At 36.5% G+C, this 18,326-nt stretch overlaps 1 protein-coding gene across 1 annotated transcript in view; it reads left to right on the top strand.

Annotated features, from left to right (window-relative positions):
* RANBP9 (RAN binding protein 9) overlaps nucleotides 1-18,326 on the top strand; it is a 90,802-nt gene that overhangs the window by 52,331 nt on the left and 20,145 nt on the right. Inside the window, exons 5-8 of the mRNA XM_032424985.1 lie at nucleotides 3,492-3,514; nucleotides 11,905-12,089; nucleotides 14,996-15,108; nucleotides 16,465-16,573. Of these exons, the coding sequence (XP_032280876.1) occupies nucleotides 3,492-3,514; nucleotides 11,905-12,089; nucleotides 14,996-15,108; nucleotides 16,465-16,573 (430 nt within the window). The remainder of the gene's footprint in view (nucleotides 1-3,491; nucleotides 3,515-11,904; nucleotides 12,090-14,995; nucleotides 15,109-16,464; nucleotides 16,574-18,326) is intronic.

Here is an 18,326-nt window from a genome sequence, read left to right as displayed (position 1 = left end):
TGTTACATTTGCTTTTCTTAGAAGTTTTTTTGTTTTTGTTTTTATACAGAAACTATAAAGGATAGTAAGACTGATGCTTTAAAAATAAAGTGGTGTCACATTATTTGAAAAGTCTTGATTCAAAGCAAATTAATTCTGATGAGGTAAAGCGAAAGGAAGCAGAAACTAGCCTCAGAAGGCAAAAATTTTGGTGTGCTCATAAATAGTATTTAAAAATTAGACTGCAAATAGTGTCCTTAGCCATATAATAGATGTTCTTTAATATAACACAAAAACTGTTGTCTTTCACTTCATAGTAGAAAATCCTAAATTTCTGGCTATATTGGTAATAGCTATTCCTTTTTAGTGTCTCAGCATAGTCCTGATATAAAATTAGTGTCTTCACTTTTATATTCAGCTTAAGTCTTTTCCTTCTAATTATTAATACTGATTCTGAAGTACTGTCTTATCTGACATAAAGGTTGTCCCAAGTCCACAGTAGATCCTCATATTGTCATTGGTACAACAATGTTGATTCAGGACACCAACCAAGATATATGTATTTGTGATTTGATTGCTGTGGTCAACCAGTTTCCAGAGGATGCAGCCTTTTTAGTTTATTTCTTGTTACTATTCTGGCTGACTTATCAAAGCATTTAACCCAGGATGGTCTTAGTTGCCTTAGTTGCTTAAGATATTTGATCTTAAATTAAACTGCAGAAATCTGTTTTTAGGTATGACTTTTGATTCGAAAATGCAAAAGGAAGTGTATTTTTAAAACCAAAATTAGTCTTTTTACAGCTTTTTAAAACTTTATTGCAGACAAGAAATTTTGTTTTGGGAGATGGAAAGATCATAGGTGATGTGATTTTATTTGTTTCTTATTAGATTTTCACAAACATTTATATTGAGATTTTTTCTTTAATAAGAAAACTATTTTTGAAATGTGAGATACTTAAGAAAAGGGTACTTAATGATAAAATCATGTTCTAATTTTAAATTTTTGAGACATTTGTCAATATTCATTTATAAATTTAATGTTTATTAAGCACATAGGCAATATAAGAGTCGTTAATATGGGTTCTTTAGTTCCCTGGGTTTGTCTCCTGGCTTAGGCCATATGACCTTATGAATATTTCTGTGCCTCAATTTGTGAAATAGAATGACGGTAATACCTACGTTTCTTTGGTTGTTAAAGTAGACTGAAATGATGCATGCAAAGTTCTTAGGAGCTCACTTGGCACATAGTGAGTACTCATTACATGTTTCTTATCATTGTTTGCCAGAGTCTGGGCTAGATGCTGGGGATGCAGTGGTAAAAAGTTACTCTTCTAGAACAGAGGTCAGCAGGCCACGGCCCCTGATCCAGACTGGTCTCCTGTCTGTGCTTTAAGTCAAGTTTCAGGGGAACAAAACCACCCCCATTCATTTGTGTAATGTGTATAGCACTTTCCTGTCCAGTGGCAGGACTGAGTGCTTGTGACGGAGACCATAGAGCCTGGAGAGCAGAAAAGATCTACTGTCTGGGTCTTCACAGAAGTATTGCTTCCCTCTGGTCCAAATTCTAGCATCTAGAAGATAAAAATATTATATACTGTTGTTTTGTACTTCCCGAAGTGGATCATTTCTACCTAAAAGCTGATATATCTTTAGTTTCTGTTTCATGAAGGTTTTCAAAATATATATTTACTGATCATAGAAATAGAAATAGAAAGGTTCTTATTTGAAAAAATAGTTAAAGGAGAAACAGTTCAGTATCTAGGTTAACTTAATTGGAAGTTTTTTGACTTTGTTTTATTGAACATCATCAATTGGAGATCACTTTTTGAAAAGCCTCTTGGACAAATCAGAAAATTAGAAATATAAAAAAAATTGTCTCCCGTGTAAATTTTAAATCTAACTTATTTAAAGTGGCTGAATGTGTACAGGTGTGGTAGCTATATTTGGCCGTGTTCAAAAATGTTAATCTGTGGCATTGAGTTAGGTTTTTCATTAGAGTTTTTGGTAAAGACTGAGAATTTCAGTAATTATTAACAAAAAGGAATTTTGGCTAAAACTGTAAAAATAGACAATCTTTCCTATAGTAGACATCTTTGAGGAAGATAATTTTTTAGGCTGCTAAATTAGATTAAGATACTAAGATACAATTGGTAATATTTTATTAAAATATTCTCTATTTTCTGTATCCTTTTTAGTTTTCTGAAAATTTTAGAATAAATTTTCATATTTGGCCTATAGTCACTTTGCGTTCTATTTATTAATAAAGCTAAAAGCAGTCAATGTTTTATAGGGGGCTTGGGGGACCTCCAGCTTTGCTTTCCTTTTGACAAGCCAACATGAATTTACTAGTTTTTAAAAGTCATAAAACAGGACTTAACTACAAACCACTATTTTTATACATTTATTCAAAACCATATGGTAGAGAAGTATAGTCAGTTTGTCTTTTAATTTTATTACTTTAGTAGATAGAGTCAGATAGTTGTGTTTTCTGATGATACAACACAATTACAGAGGCATTAAATCTCAAGTGGGAGGAGACCTTAAAAGATAATTTAATGGAAACGTGCTCAATTTTTAGATGGTGATCAACACGGGAGAGGTAGTGGTGCTAGTGTGGTTCTTGTTTTGTTTTAATGTGTGTTTAGACTGGAAGAGTTGAGAGTAACTGACTCCTGTTTTTCTAGAGCTGTCTTTTTTAAACATATGAATGAGGGCCTACAGAAATATTTGGTTTATTTATTATTTTATTTTCAGCGGAGTAATGTATTTAAATATTTGAAGAAAGATTATCAAATCACTTTGGGATGCCAGTAGACTCACTCCTCTGACTTGTATCTGGAACATGACTCTGGTGAAGTTAACTGTCAGAGGACATTCATGAGAAATTCTCAACTGTATAAATCTTGATCCTTTGAATGAGGAGTTGAGTTTTTTCACAGAATAGTTAAAAGTTATTTAAGAATGTACTTTCATGAGAAAAAATTTTTTTAAGAAACAAAAGTACTGTATTTTACATTATTCACTTTTTTTTTCCTTGGTAACAAAAAAATCTCTTCTTTCCCTTCCCCCCCAAATTACTTAAAAGCTAAATCTAGGTGAGGAAGATTAAATGATAAAACTGGGTAAAGGAGCTTGGGTGTGGGTCAAAAATCAGATGTGACTATTTTGCAACCAGTTTTCTTATATGGTTCTTGACATAGCTTAGAAGATCTATCTGGAACCGAAGTCCTGGAGGCAGTCGCAGTACTTCAGAAGTAACACTGGTGTGTGACTAACAAGGAGGTTGATCTGGAAAGGAGATAGAACATTCACTCAGACCTCTGTTGGTGTTACTGAGAAAAATACTAGTCTCATTATTTTTTATATTTAGGTTTTAATTTTTTTCCTTTCCTTCCTTTGCCATTCCTTCCCTTGTTTTCAGTTATAAATTCAGCTTGTCACTATCGTCTGCCTTTGAAAAACCATGTCTAATGCCACTTTTTCTGTTTTGTTTTGTTCTGTTTGTTTTTTAGGTATTGCTTTCACCGACCTACCGGTAAGACATACTTTCTTTTAAAAACTGTTTTGTATTTTTAATTAAGCACGTTTGGAATTCCGTCTTACTGATATTTATCAAGCTTATATGCGATGCATAGACTGGGAGAGATCCTTTCTCTAGCCACCTTTGCTGTGCACCTTCAGAAATTAGGCTCCAGCGGCACTGGGTGCTCTGGCACAAGGGAACTGCATTGTAGCTAAAGAAATAAATCAGAATTGATTACTTAAAATACACCTTGTAATGTCACTGTCACCGCATTCACTTGAAATATGTTTCTTTGGTATCGCTGAACTTTTCGGCAAGTGGCTGCACAGCGGTTGTGGTCATTTATTAACACAGCATATATTGAGGGCCTGCTGTGTGGCAAGTTCTGTGCTTGGGATGCATCATGCATCAAAACAGGTGAAGGTCTCTGTCCTCTTGAAGTATTCAAGCTGGGGAATAGGAGTAAACAATACATTAAAGACAAATAAATAATAACATTTTAAAAGGTGGTAGGTACTTTTTAAAGAAAGAGAAAAAGAAAGTGGGAGTACCAAAGACAGAACATGGGCTACATGGGCTGTACGGTTCGCTCACCTTTGCCAAGGTTTGCAAGGGAGGACTTGAGCAGAGACTTAGGACGGAGCGAGGGAGTCCACGGAATGGGTGGGTAGAGCAAGAATGTCCCAGGCAGAGGAGCCCAACTAAGCAAGGGTCCCAGAGAGGGGACGAAGTCAGAGAGTGCTAGATGAGTCCGAGATCGAGGTGGGGGAGGGTCAGCGAGCTCATGGAGACCTGGAGGGCCATTGTAAGTACTTGGGCATTTACTTTGAGTGAAATGAGCCTCCGTTCTCATGGTGTAGCTTCAGTTTTAAAGGATCGCTGACTGCTGGTTGAAAAGTAGCCTGGGGCAGGGATATACAGCAGAAGCAGGCAGACCAGTGAGGAGGCTATTGCTGAAATTCAGGCAGCTGGTGATAGTGACTCACATCGTTAGAGATTTGGGAACTGCTTTGCTTCTGGATACCTTGTTTACCAAGGCGAAGACTGCCCATTGTAACATGCATCACATCTAACACTAATGGGGGGGGGGGGGGGGGGGGGGGAGACCAACAAACTAGGATAGGATGCTTTGTTATCTCTTAGAATTGTTATTTTGTATTCACTGAATGATCTCTTAGGGTATTTAAATATAGATTTTTAATCAATATCACTTGCACACCTGAAAATAATGAAATAAGGAATATAGATTGGTTAAGGTATTCCCCAAACTTCATGTTTAGAATCCAATCTTTTAAACCCCTTTTTTAGAGTTGATGTCTGTGGTTTTCTACGTGATGCTGTCTTCTGTGCCATCAAGAACATTTCTTAAGAGCTCTCCATTATGTCTGGGGCATTTCCTTCCAAGCTCCGGATTGCATTGTGCAGGCTCTGATGCTCTCAGTTTTTAACATTACCAGAAGGTACTACAAGAACCAGCACTCTGATGTTTCTTTCTTAGTTGGTCCATACATGACTTGTTGACTAAAATGTCTTAGAGGTAGCAGTTATCCAGCTGTTTCGCCGGGAAAAAACAGTCAAGTTGCAGAGTGTTCAGAGAGCTTACTCTTCAGTAGTTTCACACCTGTGCAGACAGATGTAAGGGGCCACTGTTCGTCAGACACATGCCAGTTTCAGAGATGGTTTGAGAAAGGTGACAGGAGAATCAGAGGCGGAGAGTGATTATAGATTATTAATATTCCTGAAGAAAATTCTAGAAAAAATAAAACAGAAGAAATTGAAGTTATAATAGAGAACGGCTTTGCTAAGCCCAGGAAAATTCGGAGTCTGAAATCATCATGCTTACTAGGAAGCATTATTTAATAAGCGGTAATGGAACCAGTGTTTATCTTTTTGAAAAAGTGTGTAATCTTAGGATTTTGTCTTATATTTATGCCAGAGTAAGTTCCAGGTAGATTGAAGAGTTAAATTAAAAAATAAAAATAAATATGATGAGAGCCAAGAGAATTTATGATGGATTGGATGTGGAAATAGGAGAGAGGATAGGATTTTGAGATTCTTGGCCTGAGGAATGGAAAGAATGGCGATGTTACTTACTGATATGAGAAGTGTGTATATAGGCAGAGCAGGTTTTGGGGGGGGGTGGGATCTGGAGATCATTTTTGGGTAAGTTAAATGGAGTTCCCAAGTGTACAGTTGGCCATGTAAGAGAGTGATCTGGGCTGGAGACAAAAATTGGGGAATCCTTGGCATTTCCGTGTTTAAAGTCATGGGACCAGATGACATCCACAAGAGAGTGTGTGTAGGCAGAGAAGAGGGGCATGCATGTTGGGGAGAAGAGAAGGAACCGGCAAAGGGAGATTGAGAAGGAGCAATCCATGGGGTAGGAGGCAGACTTAGATAGACCTGGGTGTGTCCTCAAAGCCACGTGAAGAAAGCATCTCCAGAAGAAAGGCAAAATCAACTGTGGGAGATGTCCCTGTGATAGGACACGTAGGCTAAGGACTGAGAATTGACCAGCGGATTTAGCAGAGTAGAGTACGCTGGTGACTTTGACACAGAGTTTCAGTAGAGTGAGTGATGGAGAAGTCCTGATCCAGAAAGGGTTTAAGAGAGAATAGGAGGGAAATCACAAAGTACAGACAACTTTGTGAAGGATTTCGACTGAAATAGGGCGGAAGCAAGTGGGTTATGGTAGCTCGTGGCAGAAATGGAGGCGATGGAAGATTTTTTTGATTTACCAGGATGTTTATTTGCTGAGGAGAATGATTCCAGTAGCGAGCAGACGAGTTAATATAAAGGGAGGAGCAGTAAGGTAGTGCTCACATCCGTGAGTGGACGAGTGGGGCTGTGGTCCCAAACCCAGTGGAGGGCAGCCTGCAGGCGGGGCTGCCGGGTGCATACAGGGTGGAGTGCTCAGATCTCTCAGAGGCTACGGGCGACACTCCATTTCCTTTGCAGTCGGCTAAAACGCTCAGCTGGTTGCGTGTTTGGGGTTTTTTGTTTTTGTTTTTTTTACCTCTTTTGTGGCCCTAAGCAAGTAAAACCGACTTGTCGGAGCAAGCAGATGTTTTATGAGCTTTTGTTCCTCACTTGTACAAGTGGTGGTAATTTGGAAAAGGCTTAGCTGGTTGTAGACATGTTGACTATCTTTGTGTTGTCTTCTTATTATTTTTGTCCCATTTTAGAATCACTAGTTATGTTTTTTGCCTTTTCTATAATTAATCAGTGGTGATATTCAGCCTTGTAACAACAGTGAGTAAAGTGGTGGTTATGGTGGTTGTTAGAAGGTTTTTCTTGTTTTTTTTTTTTTTAAATACGGTGGTTCTGAGAGCTTTTTATTTTTGTGACTCTGAGATCTTCTGGGACTCCCGCATGCAGCATAGCATTCTGCTACTTAAAAAGGAAAAAAAAAGTTAGTCTTTCCCTTAAGGGCCCCACCAAAGAAGTGTTTGTATGTTCTGTACCTGTGATCTCTCACTAGCCAGTTATAGCATTAAATCCTGGTAGAGAGTGTATTTACAGAACAGAAGTTTATCTAGATGGTATCACACTTATCATGGAACCTAGGGTGTTTACCTTGTATCTTCTTCAAAATGATCTTTCTACCCCAGCTCACCTCACCATTTGGGGAAGTGTCTGTCTGTAAACTCATTCAGTTTGGGATTAGGTCAATTCCTTTTGTTACAGAAGCTGCTCTCATTTAAAATGAAGCTGCTTTCCAGTTCTTTCGGCCAATTTGAAATCTACTTTCTATAGGTACATTATTTGCTTTCATTTTCATTAGAAAACATCTTTAAAATAGAACAAAATTATCCTATTGAGAATATGATTTTGTGTATATTTAGCTTTTGAATATTTTTAGGATCTGTATTTTTCATAGGTTAATAGAAGTTAAGAGATCTTTTATTCTCTTCATAGAGACTTAAGTTATTCTCATTTTTTCTAATTCTACATAAGACATTCCTGAATGTCTCATTTTGTTACGTTTCATTCTACTAATTCTACATAAGAAGACCACACATTATATAATTCCTTCTTTTTTTTTTTTTTTAAGATTTTATTTATTTGACACAGAGAGACAGCACAGGCAGGCAGAGCAGCAGGGAGAGGGAGAAGCAGACTCCCCACTGAGCAGGGAGCCCGATGCGGGGCTCGATCCCAGGACCCTGAGATCATGACCTGACCTGAAGGCGGACGCTTAACCGACTGAGCCACCCAGGTGCCCCTATAATTCCCCTCCTTATGTAGATGTTTTTTAATTTAGAAAGTTTCCTAGAAAACATTGTTTTATTTATTTATTTATTTTTTAAGATTTTATTTATTTGTCAGTGGGAGACACAGCAAGAGAGGGAACACAAAGCGGGGGGAGTGGGAGAGGGAGAAGCGGGCTTCCTGCTGAGCAGGGAGCCCGATGCGGGGCTCGATCCCAGGACCCCGGGATCATGACCTGAGCCAAAGGCAGACGCTTAACAACTGAGCCACCCAGGCGCCCGAAAACATTGTTTTACATAAATCCACAGCCTAGATTCATGCTACATCATGGAAGAACCTTGAAAGCATTATGCCAAACGAAAGAAGACAGTCAGGAAAATACCACATATTATATAATTCCGTTTGTATGAAATGTCCAGAATAGGCAGATCTGTAGGGTCAGAAAGTGGTTGTTGGGGGTTACGGGATGGGTGGTGGGAAGGGACCGCTCATAGGTGTGCGGTTACTTTTTGGAATGATGAAAATGTTGTAAAATTAAGTTGTGGTGATGGTTGCACAACTCTGTGATTATGCTAAAAACAATTGCATTGTTATATTTTTAGAAATCTATAGCCTAGCAAGTTAAAAAGTCTGAGATACCTATATATCTATATATCTATATCTATGTATCTATAGATATAGATATATATATTTAAACGTATAGTTTAGCCCGTAGTTTAGCCAGTTAAGGGCTAATTCCTTTCTCTCCGATTCTTCAGGTTTAAAGTTGAGTAAGTAGTATAAAAAATACAGTTACTTCTGACCCCAGCTAGCTTTACCACTTCTAGCTTTTTATCGCGTTCAGATTACAGAAGTAATGCATAGTGTTAAGTATTCAAATAATAAATGTTTATAAATACAGAAATGTACAAAAGAGAAGTTTCTCATAATCCCAACCTATTTAGATGACTATGTTGACTTGAGCATATATCCTTCCAGGTCTGTTTCTAAACTTATGTTAGCCAGTCTGTCCATTATTTAAATGTTTCCAGAAAAAGTAGGGTCATAGTTTATGTAGTCTCTAGCTTGCTTTCTTCATTTAGTAATATATGGGATATCTTTCTTTGTCAGTATACAAATTTTTTATAATATCTTATTGTATGATGTACTACCACAACTTCTGAGATGCACATTTTTCATACTTTGACATGAAATGGTGGTGCATCTTAGACTCTATGGCCTGTCAGATTTAATGGGCAGTGTTTTTTCTTCGACATAAAATGATGGCATATCTTACAGTTATTAGAGTCTGAATTTCAGTGAATGTGGTATGTAATACCACCTGTGAATGGACATTCTTTTTAGTATTTTGCCATTAAAATAATGCTGCAGGGCATATATGTTTGCATGTTTGTTTCTCTGTCGGATTTCATTCTTATGAGTGAAACTGCTTTGTCAGTTTTAATAGACTTTGCCAAATTTCTTTCTTAAAAGATTATATCAGTTTACATTTCTGTGTATAGTGGATGAGAGGGCTTATTGTCTCAACCTTCAATCAACATTGGGTATTTTAAACATATTATAATAATAAATAAATAAATATTTTAAACATAGGGTCTTTTAAATCCTAATCTAATGTGCAAAAAAACTCTTCTTGTTTTGATTTGTATTTTAAGAAATTGAGTGAGGTTAAGTGTCTCTTCATACTTTCATTGTCATTTTATATTTCTTCTGCAAATTGCCTATAAACCTCTCATCTTAAAAAAATTTGAGTTGGTCTGTTAATCTTTGTCCTGTATTGTGAGAATATTGTTTACATTGAGAATGTTGATCCTTTCTTATATGTGCAGATTTTTTTTTTTGTTATAAAGTCCATTTGTCTTGACATTTATGGCATGTTTTGTCACAGGAACATGTTACAAATGTTAATTTTTACAAAAAAATATAACAGTGCAATCATTTTTTATGGCACAATTTTATCAGTATTCCTGAATGTCAATTTTCATTTATAGTATTGATATGATTATTTACTTGAATCTGTCAGGAAAATTTAGATTAGCAAACAAAACATTTTTTTTTTTTTTTGAGATTTTATTTATTTGAGCAAGAATGCGAGAGAGGGAGAGAGAGAGAGCACAGAGGGAGAGGGAGAAGGAGGCTTCCCGTTGAGCGGAGCGCCCTACACGGGGCTCGATCCCAGGGCCCCGTGATCATGACCTGAGCCCAAGGCAGACACTTAACCAACCGAGCCACCCAGGCGCCCCTAGCAAACAGAACATATTTAAAGCATTTCTGGGCAATGCAGAATATCAGAATTATAAATTCTGCTTAACAAACAGGATTGCCTTGTATCTCTGGGCAATGCTGAATATTAGAATTATAAATGCTGCTTAACAAACGGGATTGTCTTGCACTCTGTTGTTACCTTTGTTAAGAGTCTTTGGCTTTATATACTTTTGTTTTAAGTATGTCATAATTTTGTAATGGAGTTTAAAGGACAGAATACTGTGTTAGAAATGGTGAGGCTTGCATTAATTGCTTTATATGTGTCATTAAGAAGTTGTGTGCTTTTGGATAAATCCCTCCCACTCTTTTTCTTTCTTTTTTTTTTTAAGATTTTATTTATTTATTTGACAGCAAGAGAGGGAACACAAGCAGGGGGAGAGGGAGAGGGAGAAGCAGACTCTACACTGAGCAGGGAGCCCAATGCGGGGCTCGATCCCAGAACCCTGAGATCATGACCTGAACCGAAGGCAGACGCTTAACGACTGAGCCACCCAGGCGCCCCAGTCCCTCCCACTCTTTAGGTCTGTTTTCTCAGTGGTCAAATGAGAGGGTTGTAACAAGTATGTCACTTGTCTCCAGCTTAAAATTGTAAGAACTTGCTGGTTTTGTTGATTAAGAATCAGTACATTTGCACACATTGCATTACCATTTATTTCCCAAATCCAGTGCAGTTCTATCTCTGAGTATTTTGGCACAGTATTCCTTTTGTTTCTGACTTTGGTTGCTTGATTGATCAGTTGTTTCTACATACATCCTCTTAGCTTTTTGCTGTGAAATCTAAGCATCTTACATTTACATCCAGATTATTCCCTCTTGATCCTCACCTGATTTGGTACTGAAAATACTTGTGACAACCATTAAAACAAAGAAATAAGGCATAAGTACAGAGACTGGTGATGAAGTAGGACTTGGAGTTTATAGGAAGAAAAACTAGATTTGGTGTCAAAAAATCTGTGTTCCAGTCCCTTCTCTGTCATAATATAGACCGTGAGCAAGTTAATTACCCCCAGTCCTCAATTTCTTTAACTTTGTAATGCAAACAATAATTATTTCACAGGATTATTAGTATGTTTAAACCCTGCTAGTTAGTAGACATTGAGTAGTTCATCCCACCTTTAGATATAACAAATAGTGATAGAGCCAAAAGAACTTGTGTATTTTTGTGTACTTGAAGCTGTTAAACTTGATTGTTTAGCCTCGAAATCTTGGAGTATATCTAGATGCATTTCTCTGTGAATTTGAATATTTAAATCCTTTTCCACTCCAGAAATAGGTGCATTTGAGTCATTTGTGTTTATAAAGAGAACCCCCACTCTTAATGGCACTGTGTTTTGCTTACAATTAATTGTTTCCACTCTCTTTCCAGTGGCGTGCCAGATGTACCGCGAAACGAAATTCGTATACTTAGCGTAGTGCGTGTCCAGTTAGGATTGTCCTTCTGTGGTAACTAGTCCTCCCATGCAGTTTCTAGACATGCATCATACATATCATACATAGAAAGATAAGTCTGAGTTACGTGTTTAAATTTGAATCTTTGTAACTTTGTAACTTTGTAACATTATATGACCTATTCTGAAGAGCAAGATTTGTGTTTCTGTTTACTAGAACATGTTACTAGAACACATTACTAGAACTATAATACCACACAGTCTCTGAATAAATAAAATAGGTGGCTTATGTTTTATATTTTCCTTGATGATTAGATTATAGGAAGTGGTATTTTACATCCAGCATAAAGTCTGTTTTAGATTATTTGCTTTTAATTGTATTTAGATTATTTTTCTTTCTCTACTGGTTTTGATTGCAATTTTAAATTACAAGAAGGAAAATTGTATTCTGTTATTTTAAAGAGAGCTTATGAAAGAGTGAAAAGTCTTTAATATAAAAGGGATAGATAGATGCTAGTGAAATGTGTTGTCTTACAGCCGAATTTATATCCTACCGTGGGGCTCCAGACACCAGGAGAAGTCGTTGATGCCAATTTCGGGCAGCATCCTTTCGTGTTTGATATAGAAGACTACATGCGAGAGTGGAGAACCAAAATACAGGCACAGATAGACCGGTTTCCTATTGGAGATCGGGAAGGCGAATGGCAAACCATGATACAAAAGTAAGTGTAGAAGATATTTGAATGGACATTATAAAATATATTTTTTATAAAACATTCTTTTAGCATAAAAGAATATTTACTGAAGCATTTTAATCTAATTTATATCCTAATAATCTTATGCATCATTGATTATATTTATATCTCTATAAAAAATAATTTACTCTTCTTTAAAGTAATTTTTTATATATCCTAATAATTTTAATGTATTGATTATACCTTAATCTCTATAAAAAGCAATTCACTCTACTTAAACAATTAAAAATCATTTTTTATTTGGTGGCACACATACAAAATTGTATTTTAGTCTGATGTATGAATTTGGTGGAGGAAATAAAGTGACACTAGATCACTTAGGTTAATTCATTTGCTATCCTTAGTGATGGGATTTAATGCTTTCCATAGGTTACTTGATTCTCTTTAAATAGTGCTAATGCAAAAGATAAATTTAGGAAGATAATTTAGATTGTGTAATTCAGGAGCTGTGGGTTTTGGACATGAACTTGGCTATGTTCAGCAGTAGTTCAAATATGTATGGGGATAAAGAAATACTACTCAGCAAGAAAAGCATCAAAATAATGGTATAGTTAATGTACTGGAATATAGACTTGGTATGTACATTTTGTATTTCAAGATTTGACTCATTTTTTCCAGTGAGTGGGTTACTCTGTAAGAATAATATCAGCTATTTTTGCTTATTAGGATCCCATTTTTGCTAAATCTATTATTTTTCATGTAGATTCAGGGAGGTTATAGTTGCCCCTATTCTAAATAGGATAATCTGACCAAAAGCCTCAATTGAAGGAGTTTTTAAAATCTTACTAATTATTTTTAATGTAATTTACTTTTACATGTTATTAATAGACATTTAAGAGGCAGCAAAAGGAGTAAGACCAAAGAGTTAGGAATATGGAGTGAGGATTCCTAAAAGCAGGATAAATACTTAGGATTCCATAATAACGCTGGTACAGAACGGGTAGGTAGCAGAGCAAACAGTGGGTGTCAATAAAGGTATACTATAAAGTGAACAACCTTTATCTCAACTCATTCTTTATGAAAAGTAGAATTTCATTGGAGTGGAAGGCAGCAGGAAAATACAAGTCCTGTGACAGTCAACTTTTTAGACTATACCTTTGCTCAAAAGCTAGAGATGACTGCTGGGTGTGAGTAGTACTAAATGGTAGCTCCTTAAAGCTTGAAAAAGTACAGACTTAAAAATTAAATAAGTACCAGGAAATTTAAACAGTCATTTTCACTACTCTCATCTCACCCAGGAAAATAGCAGAGACGTTCAGATACCACCAGTCTGACAGTTTGTCTTAAGTGTCTTTGTAATTGCTTTGAACAATTGCACATTTAAAGATATAATAAAAATTTGTGTGTGTGTTCTCTGGAGGAGATAATGGTTGGAAGACATGATGATGATTGTGAAAACATGCTTCTTCCCTGAAGCTATTATCATCTGGTATTACAGAACCTCTACACTGGTATTTTTGCCGGTGCAGGGTGACAGAAGAGCAAAGCCTGGCTGACGATCTCATAGTTCCCACAAGTTAGAGCTAGGATAAGTTGCTCTCCTGGGGTTACATCCCTTTCATGCTTTAAAAATGGTTGCTGCTGAGCATCATAGCAGGAGAGTTAGTAGAGGAAACATTTATCTTAATTCTGTAACCAGACTCCAGTGCAGGGCCCCCACCCCCCACCCCATTCTTTATAAAATTGACACTCACCATGACCTCCTAGGAAGTCATTTTAAAAAGTTCTTCCCTACCCTTTTTTTTTTAAAAAAGATTTTATTTATTTATTTGACAGAGACTCAGCGAGAGAGGGAACACAAGCAGGGGTGGGTGGGAGAGGGAGAAGCAGCCTTCCCACGGAGCAGGGAGCCCGATGCGGGACTCGATCCCAGGACCCTGGGATCATGACCTGAGCTGAAGGCAGACGCTTAACTACTGAGCCTCCCAGGCACCCCTCTTCCCTACCCTTTTAAATCAAGTTGACCAGTTAGATGAAATAAAATGAAAAATCTGTTTCTTGGAGATTTTCCCCTCTGCCCCCTAATCCCTCTTTCCTGAATCACTGCTTCCTACCACTTTCTGATAGGGCCTTAGTCATGCCAGATGGAGGCAGGTTTAGGAGTTGCATGTTTGGATATATTGGATATTTGGGTTAATATTGTTGAGTCAATAGTTTTTCTAACCTTTTGTGCTTAGATGTAAAGGTGTTTTGACCACTTGGTGACTTTTAAAAAAAAAAACACGTGTTCTTTGGAAGTGTGGCACTTTCATCTTTTATGTGCAGTGATACTAACTGATTTAGATTAGAAGGGCAGTTTCTCAGTGATAAGTATCATCACCCTCATAGACCTCGTTCTGAAAGACCCTCTCACCGGTTCACCTTAGTATTTCTTGTGTTCACGTCTTGTAGGTCCCATCTCCTGTAACCTTAGATGAGTAAAGAAAGGAGTGGAACTCCACGACACAAAGAGTGCATCTGTTATTTAGAAATTGTTGTATTTTATAAAATGCCAGCACTTCACTGGGATAGGTGAAACAGAAATTGTGATTAGTAGGATTGAATATAAGGATGGAAGTCCCAGGAAAGGAGCCAGGGAAAACGGGGAGCCAAGAATCAAGAGTCTGTCAGTGGCTCTTCCTTAGTGACAGTTACTCTTCGGGAGAGTAGTCCTAACATGGCATTTGCGGTTCTCTTTTTGGAACCACTACGTGATTAGAAGAACAAAAGGATTTTTTTTTTTTTTAACTATAAAGTTGAGGTTCTTAAAGCCTTATTTCAAAGGGAATAGGTTGGTTTTGTAACAAAGGAGTAGATCTTGTTTTATATAAATTGTAGTATGAAGCCTGTATTCTCTTGACTAAAAGATGTGTGTTTCTTCTTTTTATTTTAAGAATGGTTTCATCTTATTTAGTCCACCATGGGTACTGTGCCACAGCAGAGGCCTTTGCCAGATCTACAGACCAGACCGTTCTAGAAGAATTAGCTTCCATTAAGAATAGACAAAGTAAGGACCCTGTGGTGCATGGATAATACTTGTTTTCAGATTATAGGTTTGGTTATATCAATTTTTAGAAATTTTATTTTTTAAAATAAAGTTTCAAATATATTAAAATTGATACCTCTGAAATTTATTTTCATTGACATTTTTGAAGATCACCTTACAAAAAAACTCACATAAGACTGTGTTAGTATTCTGGATGTAGAAAGAGAGAATTTTGGAGAAAGTTGTGTAAGAAATGTTTACCATTTTTTTCTTAAAAAATGTTCGCTTTAGATTTTAGGAAGTAAACATTTAACAAAACAATTTTTTTTTTTAGTTGGTAAAGTAGTCCCATGATTAGATATTAGGGAAGATAATACGTAAAAGAAATGTAAATCTTTGCATTATTTAAATTGCTATCTACACTTAAGATAGTATTGATCTTAAGTTTCTATTGCTTCGGTCCCAGGGCTGGTGGCCAGAGCTGGGGCCTGTACAACGAAGGGCAAGTCAGCATGTGGCTCTTCCGCAGTTCACCTTCTAAATGTGGGCATTAGTCCATCGGGGGAGGGGGGCACGTGGGGGGGGAATGGACGTAGTGAGAGGCTAGGCATCAAAACACAACGTCGTGTGTGAAATCGTGATGCTTGACAACAGTTTTTTTATAGGTCAGACTTGCTGTGATAACACCGATTACATTGTGTTGTCACTACGTGTATGCTCTGTCTTTCTCACTATGTTACGAGCTCTGGCAAACAGATGATCGCTTACTCGTTCTGTATACTCACCTAATTTAACAAATGCCTGACACACAGGGAACGCTCAGTGGATGTCTGTTGAATTCAGATCTTATCAAAGGCTAGCGTTCTCATAGTACTGGGGGCAGAAGGTTATCATATTTGATAAGACATTTTGAATGTTCTCTCTAATGCTTGCTATGATCTTTTTTTTTTTTTAAACACTTTATTGCGGTATGATTGACATATTAAAAGCTGTACATATTTTTAGTGTGTGTAACTTGATGACATTGGGAAAAGTATTCTGTGAGGCCGGCACTGCACTGTAGGCTATAAACACGTCCATCTTTTTAATCTTAGTGTTTAATACTTCATTATTGCTTAACAGGTATTTTTCCTGTATTACTTGTATATTAGTTTGTGATTTTTTAAGAATAGTTTATGAAATATTTTTTTTCCTAATTTTTTAATATGTCTGAAATTTCCCCTTGATTGCCTAATAGAAACTACGATTTTAGAAAAAGAAATGGAAATTAGTCGCAATGTATTTAAAGTTTTTTTTTTTACTTTTTTTTTTGACAGTCCACTAAGTTTATGTTTCTACTTTTAAAAAATTAATCTCTTGCTTTCTTTTTCTAAATAGGAATTCAGAAATTGGTGTTAGCAGGAAGAATGGGAGAAGCTATTGAAACAACACAACAGTTATACCCAAGTTTACTTGAAAGAAATCCTAATCTCCTTTTCACATTAAAGTGAGTTTAATGTTATTGTATTATGTATGGGTGTGTGTGTTATGTATAATCCGAATTATTTTCATTTTTTTTTTTTTTAAAGATTTTATTTATTTGACAGAGACAGCGAGAGAGGGAACACAAGCAGGGGGAGTGGGAGAGGGAAAAGCAGGCTTCCTGCTGAGCAGGGAGCCCGATGTGGGGCTCGATCCCAGGACCCTGGCATCATGACCTGAGCCAAAGGCGGACACCTAGCGACTGAGCCACCCAGACGCCCTATTTTCATGTTTTAATAGTTTTAATTTTTGTTTCACCTTGTTTCAGGTATTTACATATAATTTTGTAATATAGCACGTTTAAGTAACAGATTACAAAAAAACACTTGTGTTGAGGATTATAAGCAGATGGCATCTTTCGCTCTGTGTTTGCTCTTCTGTTTATGCTAGCTATCTGTTAAAATGTTAAAATCTTATTTAGAAGATGGATATCTGTTTTCCTCTCGCAAAGTACCTTATTGTAAGTCTGTGTAATTTTGCAGATTGTGGTAAAATAGATATAAAATTTGCCATTTTTAAACATGCAGTTCTGTAGTATTAAGTATAGTCACCCTGTTCTGCAATCCTCACCAGCCATCCATCCCCAAAACATTTTTCGTTATCCCAAACGGAGACACGAACTCCCCATTTCTCCCTGCCCCCAGCTTCTGACAACCACCATTTTACTTTCTGTCTCTATAAAATTGAATTTGAATACCCTGGGTACCTCATCTAAGTGGAATCGTAAAATATTTGTCCTTTGTTACTGGCTTATTCCTCTTAGCAAAATGTTCTCAAAATTCATCCATGTTAGAGTGTATGTCACAATTTCCTTCATTCTGAAAGCTGACTAACTGATAGACATTTGGGTTGCTTCCACTTTGGTGATTGTGAATAATGCTGCCATGAACAGGGGTGTACAGATATCCGTTGGAGTCCCTGTTTCCAGTTCTTTGTGGTATATACCCAGAGATGGAATTGTTGAACCATATGGTAAATCTGTGTTTAATTTTTTAGGGAAATTAATCCTTAGAATTCTATGGCCCTGCGCCATTTACAGTCTCACCAACAGCATACCAGAGTTCCAGTTTTTCCACATCCTTGTCAACACGTCATTTTCTGCATTTTTTTTTAATAGCCATCGTAATGTGGCTTTTTTTTAATTGGTCTTCTGATTCTTTGTTATTTTAAAATTCAGGTGTTATTAAGCTTAATATTTCACCTCCCTTAAGTACCAGAAACCCTTTGCAAGCCAAATGTCAGGATTGTTTTGCTTTGGAGTAAAATTTTAAATTGGTCCATTTTGGTGAAGAGGTTGCAGAAGGGAATAGGAATGAGGAAGAGTGGGGAGCAAGGCTCTGTGTCCTATGTCCAGTAAAGCACATCATGTTCTTACATACTATATGACTTGCTATCAAGTGCAAATATTATTTGATTAAATTATTTTTAACTTCAAAAAAAAAATGAAGTCCATTTTGATATTATTATAACTACCAAAAGATTTTCATTTTCTCAGTAAATCTTGAGTAAAGGAGATACAATGTCTTTTGCTCTATACTCTGATTTTTCTGGAAAACTTCAAATTTAAGCAGTACAGTAGATGAAACCATAGTTAATATTTTTAGCATACTATCTAAAGGCCATACTTACTGATAAATGCTGGTTCTTAAAATATGTCCTCTCAGAAATCTCTTGTTACTAAATAAACAAACTGCTATTTGAAAATTATCTAAGTCAAT

This window comes from Phoca vitulina, unplaced genomic scaffold (assembly GCF_004348235.1).
Source record: "Phoca vitulina isolate PV1807 unplaced genomic scaffold, GSC_HSeal_1.0 scaffold31, whole genome shotgun sequence".
Classification (NCBI taxonomy): Eukaryota; Metazoa; Chordata; class Mammalia; order Carnivora; family Phocidae; genus Phoca; species Phoca vitulina.
This window is presented reverse-complemented; position numbering and strand designations above follow the sequence as displayed.